Genomic DNA, 19,155 nt, shown 5'->3' with positions numbered 1-19,155 from the left:
CTTCTATTCCTGCCATGAATGAGCCCGGATCTCCTGCTCACAAGAATTCTGCCCACATTTATCAGAATCATACATGGACAACATTTCATCTTTTGCATAGTATTATGCAAGGGGAGATGTTCCCAATTCACGGGGGGATAGTGTATTGTGGGTAGGCGTGGGTAGAATTCTCGTGGGCAGGTGATCCGGACTCACTAAAAACATCCATAATCGAAATGGGAGACAACTTTGGCTGTCCAATTTTGACAGTCTCTGCTGTCCTGTGTCCATAGAGCTCTCTTCATGTAACACGTGATACTAGTGTCGGAGCCAGGAAATTTTTATAATGGGGGGCCAAAACCTAAATGAAATATAAATGAACCCATAGGGGGGCCAACCATTGAGGTGGACAGTGAGAGAAAGGGAAATTTTACATAAAAAAACTGTATTATTATGAAGATTTTCTGAACCATAGGGGGGCCATGGCTCCCTTGAGTCCCCCCCTAGCTCCGCCCCTGCGTAATACAATCATCCATTGGCTGTGTAACGTAAAAAGCCAAAATTTTACTCGAAATTAAATGGTGCATATGATCAAATATTTGTTTGAAATTTTATCAAAGTAGCTAGTGACAATATTTGACAGCAGAAAGAAAGAAAAATGATAAGAAAATGTGCCAACGTCAAAATTAGATGTCAATTTCAGGAGCTAAGCAGTGGTCTAGACCTAGGAATGGCAATTTTTTCTAGTCCTATCAGGTATTCAGTGAAGATTATCTTGGCGGGAATAGGGGTGGGGATTGATAGTGATACCTGACTGGGGATGGAGAGTGAATTTCTCACCCCGCCTTGACTATATATTATATTATATATATATATATATAACATTTTATAATTTAAAATTTTTCCTTATTTTAAGTAAATTGATTTTTTTAAAATATTTTAATTTAAAAATTTTGGAAATTTGGTTGGGATTGAGAATGAAGGGTCATTTTTATCACCGTGGAGATTGGGTCAAGGACGGGGTGTATGGTCTCTGCCCCAAACCCATCCCGTTGCCATCCTATTTGGACATCCAATAGAGTGCTAAAATACTTGTATTGTCCCAATATTTGACATTGAAGAACATCAAAACAAGTGTACTAAGACCTAAGTTTCATATGGACATTCCAATGATTATAGGGGCCAAGATTTAAATATTTGGCTATTTGAACTTGGTTTTGTAGAGAAATATGAGGTTTGGCCTCAAGTTCAAGCTTGATTCGAACTAGAAAATTGAGTTCAAATTCAGCTTGACACAAAAGTTTATATATTTGAACTCGGCTAAGATTGGCTCGAATGAGTCAAACTTCATATAAAAATAAAAAAAATTATACATGTAAAATATTATATTAAAAACATTATTTATAATATAAATTCCATTAAACTTGCAAGATTCATGAACCGAGTTATAAGGCTCAAACCCGGTTCATATCCCACCCATTATTCGTATTGAAAGAGAAGGTTGATATATTGTGTATTTCAATCATTTTTACATGGTCATGAAATGCGACAAATGGTCTAACGAACATCTAATAGGTGTTTGGCATCAATGCTGAGAACATTGCACCGTTTTTTCATAAAACGATGCTTATTTTTTGTTTGGAATCAGTGCTGCCACATAGGTGTTTTCTTAGAAAATAGCACTGGTTTTGTTTGGTATCAGTGTTGGCAGCAACGTTTTCAACATTGATCTATATTATCCAATGTCCAGGATGATGCCATATCATTACACCGTTGGTAACAATGCACCGTTTTTTCAAAAAACATTGAATTTGGCATTACTCTAGACCACACTTTCTCAATTTCTAAGGATTGGTTTGGAGTAACGTTTTTTTCTAGAAAAACGGTACCAAACAAGAGGGTGTTGTTTGAAGCGCCGCTTCCCTGGTGCGGCGCCATTTTCTCTCAGAAAACGACATCGATGCCAAACACCCACCTAATCACCGTGCGGCAAGTTTCAAAATCAAAACAATTTACAAAATTTTTACGCTATAAAAAACTTTCTTAATTCCCTCTCTTGGCTTCATGCATGGTCAAAATAAACTCATTTTGGATAATTGCTTCGTCATTTAGGCTGCGTTTGGAAAAGATGCAAATGGAGTGTAAATCCCGGTTCAGGGTTAATTTGCACTCTGGTTCACTTTTGCCTGTGTTTGGCAATATTACATTTATGCATTGACAAATGACAGACCAATGCATATTTACATTGATAATAAGATGTAAAAGTACATCAATAAAAAAGAAGTAAATTTGCATTCAAGTGGACTTTTGAATAAAAAAAAAAAGAAAAAACATATACTTTCTTAGAATTCATGTTTGCATCCATTACAACTAAAAGTTTATTTGATAAGAAGATAAATTTGTTAATGCAAAAATAACCTAATTTTTTAATTTATATAAACCGTTTTCATTCATACTTATTTGCATCATTTTCAAGCACAGGCTTATTGGTATTCCATCATTTTTGGAGCGGTGCATTGACAAATCAGTTTGATGTATTTCCATTATGTTGTCTTTTTTGTTGTTTTTGAGTGCCTAAAGTTTGATGGGTGATGTTCAAAGGTGTTCTGAAGTGAACATGGATTAAAGAAAAACTATAGAATTAGAAACATCAAATATGTAAGAATTAGGATATAAAAAAATTAAATTAATAGGGAAAATGATTTCATAAAATAACATAATAGTTTGGGGCTTTAGAAATATCTAATCAAATATTTTTAACTGATGGAGTGTTGATGCCAGAAGCAAAGTACTGGAATCCAAAAGTTTGGTGGCCAAGTGTCATTACTCCAAACCTCTAGCCGCGTATATTTAAGTTAAAGTTAATAACAATTAATGATATGGGCGGTTGTGAAAGAGATAGTTGAAACGAAGAACATAGGACATAGCGCCAGTTCTCGTGCTGCATGTGGAAGATACGTGATATGTGAATTAGAGAGCGATTCATGAGTTTGTGGAACTCGTTTTTATCATTATTTATTTAACATTTCATGTATGATTTATAAACAATGGGGATCAAAGTCTAGTGACCACTTTTTGAAGAAACAGGTCAAAGGTTAAGATGCTATACAGTCTGTCCCTTTCATAGAGGTGGCAAATGGGTGGATTGGGTTGAGTGGATTGAGTATCAATTCATCCATATTAACCCTCTAATCCATTTGTCATTTATGTCTATGGGTCAAAGTGGGTCACAACCTACTCTGGCCCTGATTCATCTATTTGACCCTCTAATTTAAAGTAGTTTTTTTTTAATTGTATAAAAATATAGAATAAACGAATATAAAAAGTTTCAATTTTTCAAATAAAAAATAAAAACTTATTAAAACACAGAAAATGGTAAATAATATATATTTCATGTAAACACACCAGAAATTAAAAAAAAATACAGAAAAATGTAAATACACAAACGGATATATATATATATATATATATATATATATATATATATATATATATATATATATATATATATATATTTCAACTAAAAGGATATGAAAAAAGATAAAATGTTCAAAAATGTTTTCAAATATAAAATACATAAAAACACAACAAAAAATGATAAACATCAGAAATTGCAAAAAAAATACAAGTAAACTGGAAAAGACAAAAAAACTCAGAAAAACATAAAATTTGGATAAAAACAGAAACTACAAAATACATAAAATGATAGAATATTCAAAAATCTATATATTATAGCAAAAAAGTAAAAGAAATGCAGAAAAACAAGAAAATGATACATTTTTCAAAAAAAATATTTTGGAAAAAATTAGAAACTGCAAAAAATTCATATTAGAAAAAATCAAAAGATTTTTCATTGCATTTTGTCATTGGGTAATATTCATATTAGATTGTGCCAATGTAAAAAAACAATTTTTTTCATGTAAAATGAAAATGTTTCCGCTTTGGTAATTGATTTTTTATTATAATACCTTAAATAATGACAATATCAGGCTGAAACATAGGTATTACTCCAAAAGCCGAGCTCCAAGTTTCGAATATTCAATCTGGAGATCTGAGTGAGGAAGAGAGAGTAGGGGTGTGGTTTCTAATTCAAATCGGAGATTTGAGTGGTAAAGAGAGAGGGTGGTGGTGTGGTGTTGCAGCAACCAACTTCAACATCTGAGATAGAGAGAGGGGTGGTGTCTAGTGTGGCATCTACCTTCCATAGATCTGAGGAATCAGTGTAGCAACCATCTTCAAGATCTAAGAGAGAGTGATGGTGCGATGTCCACCTTCCATAGATCTGAGAAATCGGTGTGGCAATCGGCTTTAATCAAAGATCTGGATGAATAGATTTTAGAAATTGGTGCGACAATTGGCTTTAATTGAAGATTTGGGCAAGAGAAGCAGAGAGGGGTGATCGGCGACATGAGAGAGAGAGAGAGAGAGAGAGAGAGTGGTGGTCGGCTTTCCATAGAGGTCTAGGCGAGAGAGAGAGAGAGGTAGGGGCCAGGGAGGGGTGACCGACAACGTTGACATGAAAAAGAAAGAGAGGGAGAGGGAGGGTTTCAGGAGAATAAATCCAACCCAAAAAAGGGTCAATGGATAACCCTTGACCGAATCGACCCTAACCCTTTTTTCCTAATGCTTATGGGTCATTTGACCCATCTTAACCCACTATTCAAATGGGTGGGTTATCATGTGGGTGGGTTGGGTTGGTCAAGTGGGTTGGGGTCAAAATTGCCAGCCCTACTCCCAAGTCTCAAGATGGGAGGGATGTTGGGTAATGGTCTTTTGTGGTATATAAAACTTTAACAAGGGAACTGGGCCTCTACATTATTTAAAAGTTGGGATAAAGTTTGAGATGTTTTCAATAAAGTTGGGACTTAGGGAGGTTTTAAATAAAAATGCGGTAATCAATCTTGGTCATTAAATCAAAGGGTAAAAGACTTAAATATACCATGAATTTTCATTAATTAACTTAAACATGTCCTAAGTTTTTCAAACTTAAAACTTACCCTCCAACAATGAAAAGACACATATGAGTTCATTTAAAATTTTAAAAATCCTATTTTATCCTTCTGACAAGAAGAATGTGAGAGGAGAGAAGAGAAAAAAAGAGGGCCAATGAACTGGTTTACCTAACAAACAAGAGGAGAGAGAGAGAGAGAGAGTTTCATGTATGATTCACTTAGAGCTTTTTTGTGTTCCACGTGAAATGGAATTATTGCAATTTAGTAATTGGCATAGCATTTGAATCATAAGGTCATTAACTATGATGATGTCATTTATTTGATAAATTGGAATTCAATCATTAAAACTTAATTTAAGTTCTACAAATTGAATGTGTTTTAAGTTCCAGATTTTTTTGTTGGAAATGCATATTACAAGTGTGTTATCTTGTTTCCCTATTTTGCATTGTTTCTGTCATTGGTTAGATCTAAAACAAAACTTCTATACTGCCAAATCTGACCATGTTGTAAGATTTAGAATGATATATAAAAGAGTTTGAAAATTTCAGGGTATATTTTAAAATTTTAAATGAAAATGAAGGACAAAAGAGTCATAAGGTATATTGTCTTTTTTAAAAACTTAGGGTATGTTTTAGTCTTTTGCCCTAAATCAAAATGATACATTCTTTTTTACATAGTAAGTAGATCTGATCACCTTTTGTTTATTTATTCATTTTCAGTAAAAAACATGTAGGCTTTTGAAATTTCCATTGCCATTAATAAGAATGAAAATCTTGTTTAAAAGATTTTTTTTTTTCGATCCATGTTTTTGTTGTATCAAAAGTTTCCAAGAACTAAATTCCATTAGGCTGAGTTTGGAAGGAGTACAAATGCAAATATGTAGAGTGCAAAACCTTATATTTTGTATGTATTTAGGCTGTACATATTTGCATTTGTACTGCTTCCAAACTGAGCCTTAGAATTTATTCTGGCTCCTCAAGTTGAGTATGCTTGCATCTTTGTAGTACCCCATAGAAGTACACTTAATAGGATTTTGTTTGATAGTATTGTTGTTTCTACCTGAAAATGTTTTGAATTGGTCAATACAAATTGGTAAAAGATATGTATTATCACATCATATATGAATCAATCTCTTTTTGGAACAAAAAATATAGCATCTCTAGAAACAACCTATCATACATTCATTTTCATGGTATGCCTGTTTCAATCTTTTTAGCAGCCAAGGCACATGGGCAACGCAACAAATTAAAGGTAGACCTCCCTCAACCCCTCAAGCCCCCAAATCCTTGGGGAAGGTGGGATTGGATCCAAATCTCCTCTGCAACCATTCAAAAACCTCACCAGCAAGATAGCTGGCATCTTCTGACAGGGTTTGTTCTTAATATGAAATGGACCAACCTTTGATTTGGTCTCATCTCATTGTGCTTTCCTTTGTGATAATTTCGGCAGCTATATATAATAGTGATATGGGTTCACTTTCTGTAGGATATGTCTAACATCTGTCCAGGCATTCGGCCGGCCACTAGTTTTACATGCAGAAGGGTCTGCCAATCACTTCTGACCTCCTGCTTAAAATAATGACTCTATGGGAGAGCTATCTACTCCGGTCAGCTGACCTAACATTGCATATATAATAATTCCTTTTTGCTTTCACTTATAAATCCATATATAGACCATGGATGCATAATTGCATACTATACTAACCATGAGATTGAGATGGATTATATACATATATATATGCATTATACTTAGTAGTACAGTCAGAGTCATCTGACTTACTGACCTAACATGAAACCTAATTGCACTGTTTACAAGTGAAAAAATAAAATAGTAAAATGCAGACCCACAAAGTGAAAAGTGGTGAATCCAATCTTTAACTTAGGGGATGTTGTCTCATTTATCAAAGAAAACTTCCAAATTAATATCTTCACATGGAGCCCCCAGGACAGGACCAAAGGACGTGCATGCAGCAAAGAATAATGCAAGGAGTCTTACTTGTCTAGTCTGAACAGTAAATAAGAGCTAGTCAGGGAAGAATGCAAAATGGGGAACGACCAAGAAAAAGATGGGCAAGTATGCCCACCCACTTTGAATTAATTCATTAGCAGATATCCTTAGATCTGTTCCTTCCTCTCTCAAATCCCAATTGGAGAGGGCTCTATTGTAAGACCCTACGAAAATTAAATTAAAAGATAGCAAAAGATATTGAACGAACCTTCTCGTGAAAAATGAAAGCAACTCAGCCAAAATGTGCACTGTTTATCCAACATATATAAAAGAACGATTATATATAATTGAAACACAGCAACTATGATTACTTCAACAATCACAAAATACTTCTTCTGTGTAAATAATACCTAAACAAAGTATTATAAAAATTAAATTCCATGTTCATCGCCCATGACACAAAAGACACTAGCCTTCTTAATTTGTGGAGACTGGAACAATATCAGACTGATGATATTGAACCTCTTGACAACCTCATGATCTCACCCAGCCTCATCTGAAAGCCCAAAATCCAGTTGGGTTCTGTGCATTTTGCATAAAAAAGGCTGACCCATTTGGCGATGACAAGACAGAATTAAAGTTGCGAAAGATAAATACATGTAGTTAGTGAAGGTGTCCGGCTCTACCCTATTTAAGGGCATGGATCTCATATTCTCTCTACTTTGTGGAGCAAGTTCATCTGTGTGTTTGCATTAAAAGCTGCCTCTTTATTTATGACAAAGGCAGAGAAATAAAGAAGATTGTATTTTCAGGTGTGAAATCTAATGGCCAACCGAGCAACCCCGGTTCTATCAAATTTAAGAACTTGGGCTTTTATTCTTTTTGTGAGATGGGTTTCTCTGTTGTCTGCATAAAAAGCTGGCCCCGCTGATTAAAAGCCCGAGAGTTAATGGTGTTAGGATGTCCAGGTGCTGAACTTTGGTTCTAGCTATTGAATAATATAGGTTAATTTTATGTAGTTACCGGGTTGTGATCGATATAGGGTTCTTGGTGTGGAAGCTGCCTTTTGGTTGATGGAGAGGGTCAGAGAAATAAAGGTATCGTTGGGTTTCCCAGATGATTAGGATATCTGGTCTTACAGTTTAGATATAGCTCTCCGGTTTCCCATTTAAAAACTCCAAGCTTTGCATTCTCTTTGTCCATTTTTTCTTGTTTTTCTTCTCTTCCTCTAGCTACCTACAGTAATGGAGTCTTCCCAACTCTTTGGAGGTACAGAAGAATGTAGTAGCAGTGAATCTGGATGGACGATGTATATTGCCTCCCCCATACATAATGATGATGGCGATGATGATCACCATGATTATGAAGAAGAAGATGATGACGGTAACGACGGCAACAGTAGCGACGACGACAACGACAGTGATGACTCCATGGCTTCCGATGCCTCAACTGGTCCCAGTCATCGTGAACATCCATTTGAGCATGGTGAGGATGGCCATGGCGTGGGCAGGTTGGAGCATGATCAGGATGAGGCTGATGACGAGTACTATCCACACAAAAGTTCTCACAGAAACATGAAAAAAGGAGGGGAAAGGAGAGGAACAAGAAAAGAGAAAGAAGACTCCGTGCCAGCAAACAGTGCTACCAGTCATGTTCAGAATGGAGCAAAGGTAAGAAAAACTACCTGGTTCAAGAAAGGAAAATAGAGACATTTTATTAATTTCCTTCTCAGATTTCCTTTTAGGACTGTAGCATGTTTCTGGCCATGATTGTCAGATCAGATGAGCAAAATATAGACTATAATCTATGTCTGTGCTCTATGCTTCCTGTATAATAGTTGAATCTTCAACAGTATTAGGGTCAGATATATAGCCAAACTTATGCGTGTCTGGACGATGCAAACACAATTCTGAATGAGTTGGTTTTTTATTATTACGTCTCTCTGCAAGTATCCAATTTGTAGCTCAAACTGTGGCTTTAAGAAATCAGATGTAGATTCATCGTAGGCAATTGATGAACCAGGAATAAAATTTACATTGTTTTTTACTGATATAAAACACTGGAAAATTAATGGAAATTAGCTGTGCTTTTCCAATTATATTATTCAATGTAAGATTGCAAGTTAGAATTTTTCTTCTGCTTCTGCGTGAAATATGGATAGATAGGTTAAGATGGAGCCCACGGCACAACTAGCTGGTAGCTTAGCTTCCTGCAGAGCACCATGGCACCATGTATTTGATGATGCCAGCTTACTAACCTGAAAAAAAGTTCATTTGTAGTATATCCGTGTTGGAGCAGAACTACAAATAATAATGAAGATTAATTAGGTGGGTGGGTGGGTGGGGGATGTGATCGATATATGGGCAAATCCTAGTTTTGAAAAGGGAAAAAGGGCCGGGAACTACTCATTTTCAAAAAAAGAAAATGGTAAATTACTGATACCTCAACTGGGGTTTAGTTGGGTTTACCTTCTATCTCCTTTGTCCACAAAACTAAAACAGGTTTAATTTGTTAATGAAAGAGACGGAATTGATAAGACAAATAGATTATTTTAGTAAAAAATACCCTTAATAATATAATATATGAGTTTTGTCTTCATAAAATTGATAAATGTGCCCTCAGTTATGTGATTTGAAAATGTTTCAATTTTTTAAAAATTATGGGGTAAATAAAATTTGATTTCTTTAATGAGATCTTTTTTTAATGGTTTTAAAAGGACTAAGAGGTGAGGCCAGAGGTGTGCCCCCAACATGAATTATTAGTTCCAAAAATAAATCAAAACCATCTGATTTGAAATCAGATTATTACTCAAAACTAAAACGCAAAAATCTGATCTTGGATGTGTATATGTTCTTCAAAACTGAAACCAAAAACATATTTTCGAATTCCTGATTTAAAAACATGTTTTCATCTAGTTATCTAATATAATATTCCATAAACCATATAGTTTCTAAACATTTTTTATTTTAAAAACCATTATTTTGATGAGTTTCAAAAACATGTATTGTTTTTTAAAACATAGCCAACTTGTTTTTTGCCTTTGATAACAAAAACAGTGTTGAAGAACATATTTTTTTATCTGATGTGATGGTTTCAAAAAAATGAAAAACAAAAACATTCATGTTGCAATCTATCTCACTTGGAGTTTAGACTTGAATATGCCACCCGATCAAACTCCTGGAATCGAGACCAACCCAGATTACAAAGAATTACCCCTCGAGTACACAACTTAGATGTGTACTGGTTCAACCTATACGACTTAAAAAGAAAATTAATGGAGCCTTGTGGCAACATATATACATACATCAATTGTTGAACAATCACATCAAAGTAGAAAGAACCAATCTAACTCCTGATTAAGAAACACCACCAAATTAAAGATATGAAAAGAAGTCAAAGAACGGAATTCAGTCTGCAAACGTCTCCTTGTTCAAGAGCCCGATACTATATAGCTAGTCTGGCAGTGGCATTGCGCATTAAACCTGATTATCCTGCATTGTAATATATATGGTCTAAGTTTATGGTGATCATATGTAGTTCTTGTCTCTGCCGCTAGTGACCCCCACAAATATAAAAGATGGGTTTTTCGTATCGGCTTCAACCAAGGACGCATCTTTATGACAAAACAAGTTCAACCCCCAGTTTGGTGAATAAATCATAGAGCTGCCTTTCGTCGTGGCAAAGAATAAATGTAGTACTATGTACCTTACTACAACACATATATACAGTGGTATATGTTTCTTCTGAAAGGAGTAATAATAATTAATGCATTGGTGTGAACACCATGAAGAGACTTAGGCTTCTTTTGGTTTGTGGGATGGGGATGAGAAAAAGAGAATATTCCAATTTTTTTTTCTCATTTGTTTTGAGGGAAAGAGAGGGATGGGATGAGAAAAATGTGGGATGTCAGGTCCTAAAATCGTGGATTTGGGGCCGTACCAAAACTGTGCGATCCTGATGGAAAATTTTGAGAAAGATGAGGGAGTGAGGGACGTCTTGTGTGGAGAATGCAAAAGCAGGAGCTGGTTTGGTGACAGAGACGTTCGAACCCAGAAGCAAGAGTTGGAGGGATCGCACCAAAACCATTGGCGTCTGCTACCTCCTCTTCCCCGTTCGAACCCAGAAGCAGGAGGTGGTTCGATGAGATTTCACCAACGGCTCTGGTACTCTGGTGTACTTCTTCCCTTGCTGTCGATAGAGACGTTCGACACAGGACTAACAAACGGAGAAGAGGATGGAGGGAGGAGAGAAATATGCAAGTAAGATTTAGAAATGGAGAGAGATGGGGGTTCGGTCTGCTGCTACCTGTTAGTCCGAAGGTAGGAGATGATGAACAATCACTCCCCTTCCTCCTTTTTCTTCTTCTTCCGAATAGGAAAATTAGGTTTCTCTTTAGTCCAAACAATCTACTGCTACCTGTTAATCCGAACTACTATCTCCGGTGGCACTGTCCAAAGGTAGGAGATGATGAACAATGCTTTTCCCATTATTTTCCTATATATAAAACCAAACAATGAAAGTATAAATTTTTACACTTTTCTATCCCATCCCACCCAAATCTTTCCACAAACCAAACGGAGCCTTAGAGTATGACTAGGGTTAATTTGAACTTGATCCAACGTGCTTCACCTTTACCTAAACCTAACCCACCTTATAGAGATCAGATTAATTTGTTCCTCACATTCATTTGCAGCCGTGCATTGGGAATATCTACTGTGAAGACCAGATGATCCGATCGATTTCCGGTCAAAAGACCCGGCAAGTGAAATAAGATATAAAAAAAAAATAAGAGAAGTGCATGTGTATGTGCAATTAAAAGGATGAAAAGACATTTAGATTTTTAATTATATTTTTACTGTATTTCTTTGAATGTCTAACTTAATGAAGGGAATTATCTAAATTATATGGTAAAGATCTTAATAAAAAGAATTATAAAACTAAGAAAATTTGAAATCTATATTAAACACTAGTCTTCATGGTATGACTATGACAATACATGGAGTGCACATCATAATGGAGCCCAACTATAATCCATCAGGGATTCAGAGGTGGTTGAAATTTTGGAACCTGAACCCAAGCCTAACTTTGATCAGTTGATTGATTAGAGACATTACCAAACCTGCCCCAATAAAGAGTGGGGCAAAGCAGGTCATCCCTGATCCATATTCCGAGCTTGGATCTCCTACCCACAAGCTCTCCCCATATGCCATTCGCACATCGGGAACACATCCTTTGTCATTCATGGCGAGATGCTCCCAATGTGCGGCCGTAGGATCGTGTGAGTAGGGATGTGGGAAGAATTTGTAGGCAGGAGATCCGGATACCATACTCCACACTTCACCTGTCCAGACCTAAACTGAGAAAACTCCAGCCCACTGGTTTGGACCTAACTAAAATATATATATATATATATATATATATATATATATATATATATATATATATATATATATATATATATATATATATATATATATGAGGATGCCGGCCCAGCTGATGAGTCAAACCACCATGATATTGGACTCTGTGCGCGCCATCTGTAATAGCTTACCAACGGCAGGGCCCTTGGTAAGACTGTAAGAGCTTCAGAGGCGTGACAACATTTAATTCCATCATTTGTAAGGTTGACCTTGAGGATTCAAGAGAGGAAAAGCAGGAGACCAGAATCTGATTATGCTCATTGAAATAAACCTCTGAACATGTTTCCTCCTTATAAATTGTTCAAGTATTGAACATTTAGACCCATAAGAGATCTTCAGAATGACAAAGAGTTCAGAATTATTTTCGTTGGGTAATAAGGGTATAAACTATAAGAGATATAAACGAGTCTCTATTGCATTGCACCAGACATTTTATGAGGCATCTCCAAATAATTGATCATATGGGCAATGTAAGATAAGACACAGACGTGCCGTGATGTGAGAAAATGAAAAAGACAGTCCAAGTAGGCAGACTCTAGAGGAACCTGAGATGGCGACAAGCTTGCATCAAATTACTTTATAAATTAATTCTCAAGTTAAGGAAAGAGTTGTGAAGAATATCTTATCTTCTAGACTTCTACTGTTCTACATTAATATTACTTGATTGAAAGTACAAAAGCAGTCCATAGATAAATAAGCTAACCATGTATAACTAGTAGAAGAATGGATGCAGAAAGATGACTCAGGCTGCCCTCTTACTGGTTTTGACCTGTATCCACATTTTCTTTCTTTTAGGCTGTGTTTGGTTTGAAAGATAAGGTAGGGAAAGGAAGGAGCTAGGGAAACCTATACAAACCTTATATGGGTTTTCCTACGTACCTTTCCCTTCCATTCCCTACTTTTTCTTTCAAACCAAACACAGCCTTAGGGAGCTTGATGATTTGTTGGTGAAGAAGGTGGACCCAATCTCAGGCCCAGGTTTCAACCCTCCTAGACTTTTCCAACTATGCTAGCTGGACTTAACATCCACAGTATTTTCTTCAATGTACACAGTGCACTCTCAGACACTCGGTCTAATGCTAAAAGCACAGTAAATGGTGACATGAACCAAGCAATCCGACAGACCATACGGCAAATGTACTGCCACATAAAATCATAGCTAATGTCCATGAATCCCTCAAGAGATGTCTGTGTGAAGAAAATGGTTGTAGCAGTAGTAGTAAATACTAGTAGGGTCAGTAGTACAAACAATTAAGTAATAGCAATGTGTTCAGATTCGGATTGGACCAGACGGTTGAAAGGATTTTCAGAACAAAATGGTTTTTGGGTTGTCTAATTCCTAATTATCCAAATACATGTTTTAATAGTAGGCGTGTTATGACCTCTAATATCGAGTGTTTTATGCTCTCTTTGATGTCAATTAGGTTTAAAAGAAAACTTGGAAAACAATTTCTTTTTTTGATTTTTTTGTATTTTATCAAGCAAGTCAAAACAATCGAACCAGATGGTCGGACCATTTGACCCATGACCCAGTGACCAAAATGGTTCTACGTCTGGTCTGAGTTTGACAACATTGAATGATAGGACAGGGAACAATATACACCAAGACAGAGTAGGAGCTCTGGCCCCTCTACAGACTACAGTACAGTTTAAGAGAAATGAAAGTTCAATGCCTGTACAAAAGCTGGAAAATAAATGTTAGTGGAGAAACAGGTAGTATTAATGCAAAGGAAGTAGGCTATATTCATTCAATGCAATGGTAGTTAGCCCTCCCCAGTACACCATGGACATGAAAGAGTAGCAGAAAAAGGGGAGTGGTGAGTGGTGAGTGGTGAGTGTCGAGTGTTGGATCAGCCAGACAGAGATGCACAACTCTGAAAATCTGTAGTATGATGAGCTAAGCTGTCATGACAATTAATGTTGTTTGGATGGGCCTGTCATGATAATAAATGTTGTTTAGATGGGTCTCCATGGATAAATTAAAGAGCTGTGATCGACCATTTTACGTGGGAGAGCCATAGTCAGAGAGCAGCGAGTAAGAAATGATATATTGAGCGCCTAGACTTGGACCTTACATAGCCCATTAATTGTCCAATACAGATTCCATACATGAGATCCCATGTCTTCATCTGGGTTGTTGGTAGATTGGCCCTGTAGATGCTCAAGTTAAGAAATGACCCAATGAATCATGCAGGCAGATAAAATCCTTCACATTGATAAGCTCCAATGTTAGGGGACTCAAAGGTTGAATGGTTTTGATGCTGCTTAAGCGCTTCTAACACCAGAAGACTCAAGATCAAATAGTCACTTAGCAGCCTGGTCTGTTTCCAGTGTTTCAGAACTTCAGATCCCTGCATCCAGTACAACCCAAAATTTAAGCGTCCATCAATTTGCAAGATTGATTACTGTTCATTCTATGCATTAAACTATATGGAGAAGCCTGCGATATGAATGGTGATCTTGCAACCAAGTTCGGGTTCCCTTGTGAAATCAAGAGATTGATTTCAAGAGAAAGTATAGAGATCATCCAAGGTTATTATGATTGCTTGAATGAAGAGCTTCAACATAGAAAAATAGATTGGCATCCATGGTATTAATTGAAAGTAGGCCATACTCTCACAAAAGAGCAGGCAAGTGTTGGGATAAGCCTGCAAGGGATACATCTATGAAAGCATGATGAGATAACAAAATTTACAGTAATGCAGTAATTAGCTTGAGTATAGATGCTGTTCAGGTGGAACCCCCATGTGTAATTAAAAAAGAAAAATTAAAAACTAATGGTCCAGTGTCATGGAATTCAAGATTATATTGTTCAGTAGAGGATCACAGTCAAAAGGCATGTTATCATGGCCGAACCTTCAGAACCTGAACCAAACAAAATCGCATGCAATACAAATTCCATACAAGAGAGTTCAGGCTCTGAAACATGAGAAATGGCCAAATAGAATTCCTAAGACACCCGAACTCTGTATAAGCAGGACCTATAATAGGTTAATAGAAGAACATAAGCCCATCAAACGTAGAGACAAGTTGCAGTCTACTTTTTTTTGGTCTGTGTGCGTGTGTTTTCTTTTCGCAGGAAAATTGAACCAACAGCCATTTCTTCGTGGTCATTGATAAAAATTTCATGTTGCAGATAATCATTCCTCCCACACGAAAAAATAAAAAACTGTGGACTCGTTTACAGATGGCATATGCAGTCGCCAAATCTGAGATGTTTGATTACTCTTCAGCTTGATGTGCCATATCTCAGAAGTTGCAGCAGTGAGTGAATTCTAATCATCCAGTGAAAGACAAGTTCACCTATCAATCTAATTCATATCTGTGGATAGGCATGTGGCTATAGATCCAAGAATAAATCTAGCATATACAACCAGATCAAGAGGGCATCTGCCACATGAAACAGGAATTAATAGTTGCCATTGTTTGAAAACAAACAAAGAATTGGAGTTTCACCATGACTGGAATCCATAGAAATATAGAATAAACACCAAAACAAAAGAAACAGAAGTTTAAGTAATGTCTAATCCAACATTATGAGCTAGTGTATGCGGAAGACAGTCACACTAAGCAAAATGCACACAGTTTGACAATATTCCATTACTCAAATTTGAACAGATGATTCCACTAAATAACATAGTGAAACTCTACCCCACTATTTAGTTCCAACTCTCAAAGGAACATTATTAGGTACAATCATTTGGTTAGGTAGAAGAACACAAACAAAAGCTTACATCTTTGATCGTTTAGCGATCTTGAACCACTCAGTATGGAAGGATCCTTTTACATCAATCCTCTCATAAGTGTGAGCTCCAAAGTAATCTCTTTGCGCTTGGACCAGATTTGCTGGAACTCTTTCCCTCCTGTAAGTGTCATAGTATGCAAGACTGGATGACATACCAGGGGTGCTGACACCTGAGTTGATAGCAAGACAGACAACTCTTCGCCAAGCAGATTGTCGCTCAATGATCTCCTTTGCAAACTCTGGGTCCACTAGAAGGTTTGCAAGATCTGGGTTCCTGTCATAGGCCTTCTTAATACGGTCCAAGAACACAGCACGGATAATGCAACCTCCTTTCCAAATCCTAGCAAGCTCTCCCAATTTCAGGTTCCACCCCTTTTCAATGCTCTTAGCACGGATCAGATTCATTCCCTGTGCATAACTGCAAATCTTGGATGCATAAAGAGCTTGCCTCACATCATCAATCAACTTCCTCTTGTCAATAGTATGCTCAGTCAAGATGCCACAAACTCCACTTGATTTGAAAACCTTGGCAGCTTCAACCCTTTCTTTCTTCAACCCGCTAAGGGACCGTGCATCCAAAGATGATGCTATTGTGGGAGCAGCAACTGATAGCTCAGCAGCTTGCTGAACAGTCCATTTACCTGTACCCTTCATTCCAGTCTTGTCCAAAACTTTGTCAACCAAGTACCCATCTCCCTTGTCATCTCTAATGCCAAAAATATCGGCAGTGATTTCAATCAAGAAGCTCAGAAGTTCCCCCTTGTTCCACTCTGAGAAGACATGGCACAACTCCTCGTTAGAAAGCTTTCCAACTGATTTTAGGACGTCATAAGCCTCTGCAATTAGCTGCATGTCTCCATACTCAATCCCATTGTGAACCATTTTAACAAAATTTCCAGATCCTCCTTTGCCTACATAAGTAACACAAGGGCCACTGTCAGGAACCTGAGCTGCCACCTTGAGAAGTATGTCTTCTATGTACTTGTAGGCCTGAAAGGACCCTCCAGGCATCAAAGATGGCCCATTTCGGGCACCCTCTTCACCACCTGAAACTCCCATTCCCAAGTAGAGCAAACCTAATTCAGCCATGGCTTTCTCTCTCCTCTCAGTGTTCTCATACCACTCATTACCACCATCAATTATACAATCACCTTTTTCCATGTACACAGAAAGGGTTTTTATTGTTTGGTCAACAGGAGCCCCAGCCTTAACAAGCATGATTATGACTCGAGGCCTTTGGATAGAGCGAACAAAGGATTCAGGATCATGGAAGCCATACAAGGGGAGGTTTCCTTCCCTTTTAGCTCGTTCAACAGTTTCGTCAACTTTGGAGGTGGTTCGGTTGTAAACAGAAATTGGAAATCCCTTCTCAGCAATGTTGAGGGCTAGATTTTGTCCCATAACAGCAAGCCCTGCAAGACCTATTCTTGTAAGAGGCACGGCCATTTGTTTTTCCTGTTAGAAGAATGAGAATATCAGTGGGAAATCTGGCAAATTGATATATCACATTTCTGAAGACATAAAAATCTGCAATTAGTTGCTCAATGATATACAATAGGATATCAAATCATTTTCCTAGTGTTTGGCTTAAGTTGGAAATTGAATGTGAATGGTTTCAAAAAATGATACATAGGGGGTTGGAAGGAATGCCATTTTCCTACAAATACTAATCACTGAAAAATGTTTTTCCTTGACCATTTTACATGCAACCAAACACCAGAAGATAGCATATTCTGGGAGATCATTCATTTACCCTAACTTTACGTGCAAATTGAGCCAGAAATGTAGCACAAAGATCCAATATATTGTGTGAAAAACATTACAAAGGTAAAAGTCGTACTTTCTAACACAAGAAGTATTAATTCTATGAGAAGAAATCAGTTTGGGCATCTTTTTTTTTTCTTTTGACCAAGTGAAGCCCACATACATTCAATATCAGAGAACTTGAGTGTTTGTTGATGAAATATCCATCAGATTGAATGACATGAACAATCTGGGATGTATGAAGAAAACAAAGGAAGAGAAAAGAACCCAGCATTTAGACACTCGCAAAGTAAGCAAAGATGGGACTTCAACAAGAATCTAGTAACAAATTCACAATGTTCAATGGAATTTTAGTCCTTCAATTAACTTCACGCACATACGTTTAGGGAAAAAATCGTGATTCTGACAAACCAAATCCATAATGCTCTTCTAAGAAATTAGCCTGAAAAGAAAATTCAACTAACGACTAGCCCCCATTTTTCAGAGAAGAAAAGGATATATTAATCTGGATCAAAACCCGCCATACTAAAGAGTACGTTAATACAAGAGAAGTGTACATTCTGCAAGAAAGTCACGAGAAAATCTCCTCTAACATTACCTAAAGATAATAAACAAAAGGCCCTACAACTTTCTGATCCTTTTCCACTTAAAAGGTATGGCTTTTAAGAATTTTTAACGATCCACATACGAAAAATAAATCATCCAAGCGATACCCAATTAAGGGAAAAAAGTATGATTAATAGACCAAAGCACAGAAGAAGGGGAACCGTATCAGCAATTGTCAACTAGAACCGTCCAACAGATTAAAGAACATGAGAGAATTAAAAGAGACTTAATGCAATTACAGCAAAACCCAGAAAAGAGAAAGAACCGAACCTTTTACTCCTCAGTGAAGAATCAGAGATTACTTCAGAAACCAATCCACTCCCAGAAACCGAAAATCTGGGTATTGCAGAAAACGAAGTTTTAAACAGAATTATATAACTGGAAAGCTTGAAAAGCTCAAATATTCGACTATTTATGCTTCACGAACCCAAGGTACTCAATTGAGACTACCCAGTTCCCACTTCCCCCCTCAACCACTCGATTCCCTTCCCGTTCGAAACCGGATTCAGTCAGTGCAAGGCCCGTTCCCGCTGATCGCCTTGGCATTTAAGTATTTGACTGCTACCTCCTCCCCTCTCCGGTTTGAACGTTGTTAGTACTTGGTAGGGACGCCACGGCCCACGGCCCACGGGTCAGGTTGGGAACGGCATTTTACCCGCGCGAAACCCGACTCGAATCGATTCTAACCCGAAACCAACTGCACTCAGGACTCAGCCATGCCTATGTATGCAAATGCTGCCCA

General features: G+C 37.1%; 2 protein-coding genes across 3 annotated transcripts; one reads left to right on the top strand and one right to left on the bottom strand.

Moving 5' to 3' along the window:
• Positions 1 to 7,248: 7,248 nt before the first annotated feature.
• LOC104600431 (uncharacterized) lies at positions 7,249 to 8,813 on the top strand. The gene is made up of 2 exons (XM_088902106.1): positions 7,249 to 7,975; positions 8,111 to 8,813. Exons 1-2 carry the CDS (start codon positions 7,952 to 7,954, stop codon positions 8,582 to 8,584), a joined length of 498 nt encoding a protein of 165 aa, XP_088758232.1. The 5' UTR covers positions 7,249 to 7,951; the 3' UTR covers positions 8,585 to 8,813.
• Positions 8,814 to 13,899: 5,086 nt separating this feature from the next.
• On the bottom strand, positions 13,900 to 18,952 carry LOC104600406 (6-phosphogluconate dehydrogenase, decarboxylating 2-like). 2 transcript variants are annotated; one of them, XM_010263347.3, is made up of 3 exons: positions 18,684 to 18,952; positions 16,033 to 17,498; positions 13,900 to 14,649 (listed from the first exon to the last, which is right to left on the bottom strand). In XM_010263347.3, the coding sequence occupies exons 2-3, from the start codon at positions 17,487 to 17,489 to the stop codon at positions 14,634 to 14,636; spliced, it is 1,473 nt and encodes a 490-aa protein (XP_010261649.1). In that variant the 5' UTR covers positions 17,490 to 17,498; positions 18,684 to 18,952; the 3' UTR covers positions 13,900 to 14,633. The 2 variants fall into 2 exon arrangements, with proteins under 2 accessions (XP_010261649.1, XP_010261635.1); XM_010263333.3 differs by lacking the exon at positions 13,900 to 14,649 and adding an exon at positions 15,087 to 15,688.
• Positions 18,953 to 19,155: the final 203 nt, after the last annotated feature.

This window comes from Nelumbo nucifera, chromosome 3 (assembly GCF_055504915.1).
Source record: "Nelumbo nucifera cultivar China Antique chromosome 3, China Antique-T2T, whole genome shotgun sequence".
Lineage (NCBI taxonomy): Eukaryota > Viridiplantae > Streptophyta > Magnoliopsida > Proteales > Nelumbonaceae > Nelumbo > Nelumbo nucifera.
The sequence above is the reverse complement of the archived record's forward strand: the minus strand, read 5'-3'. Positions and strand labels throughout refer to the sequence as shown.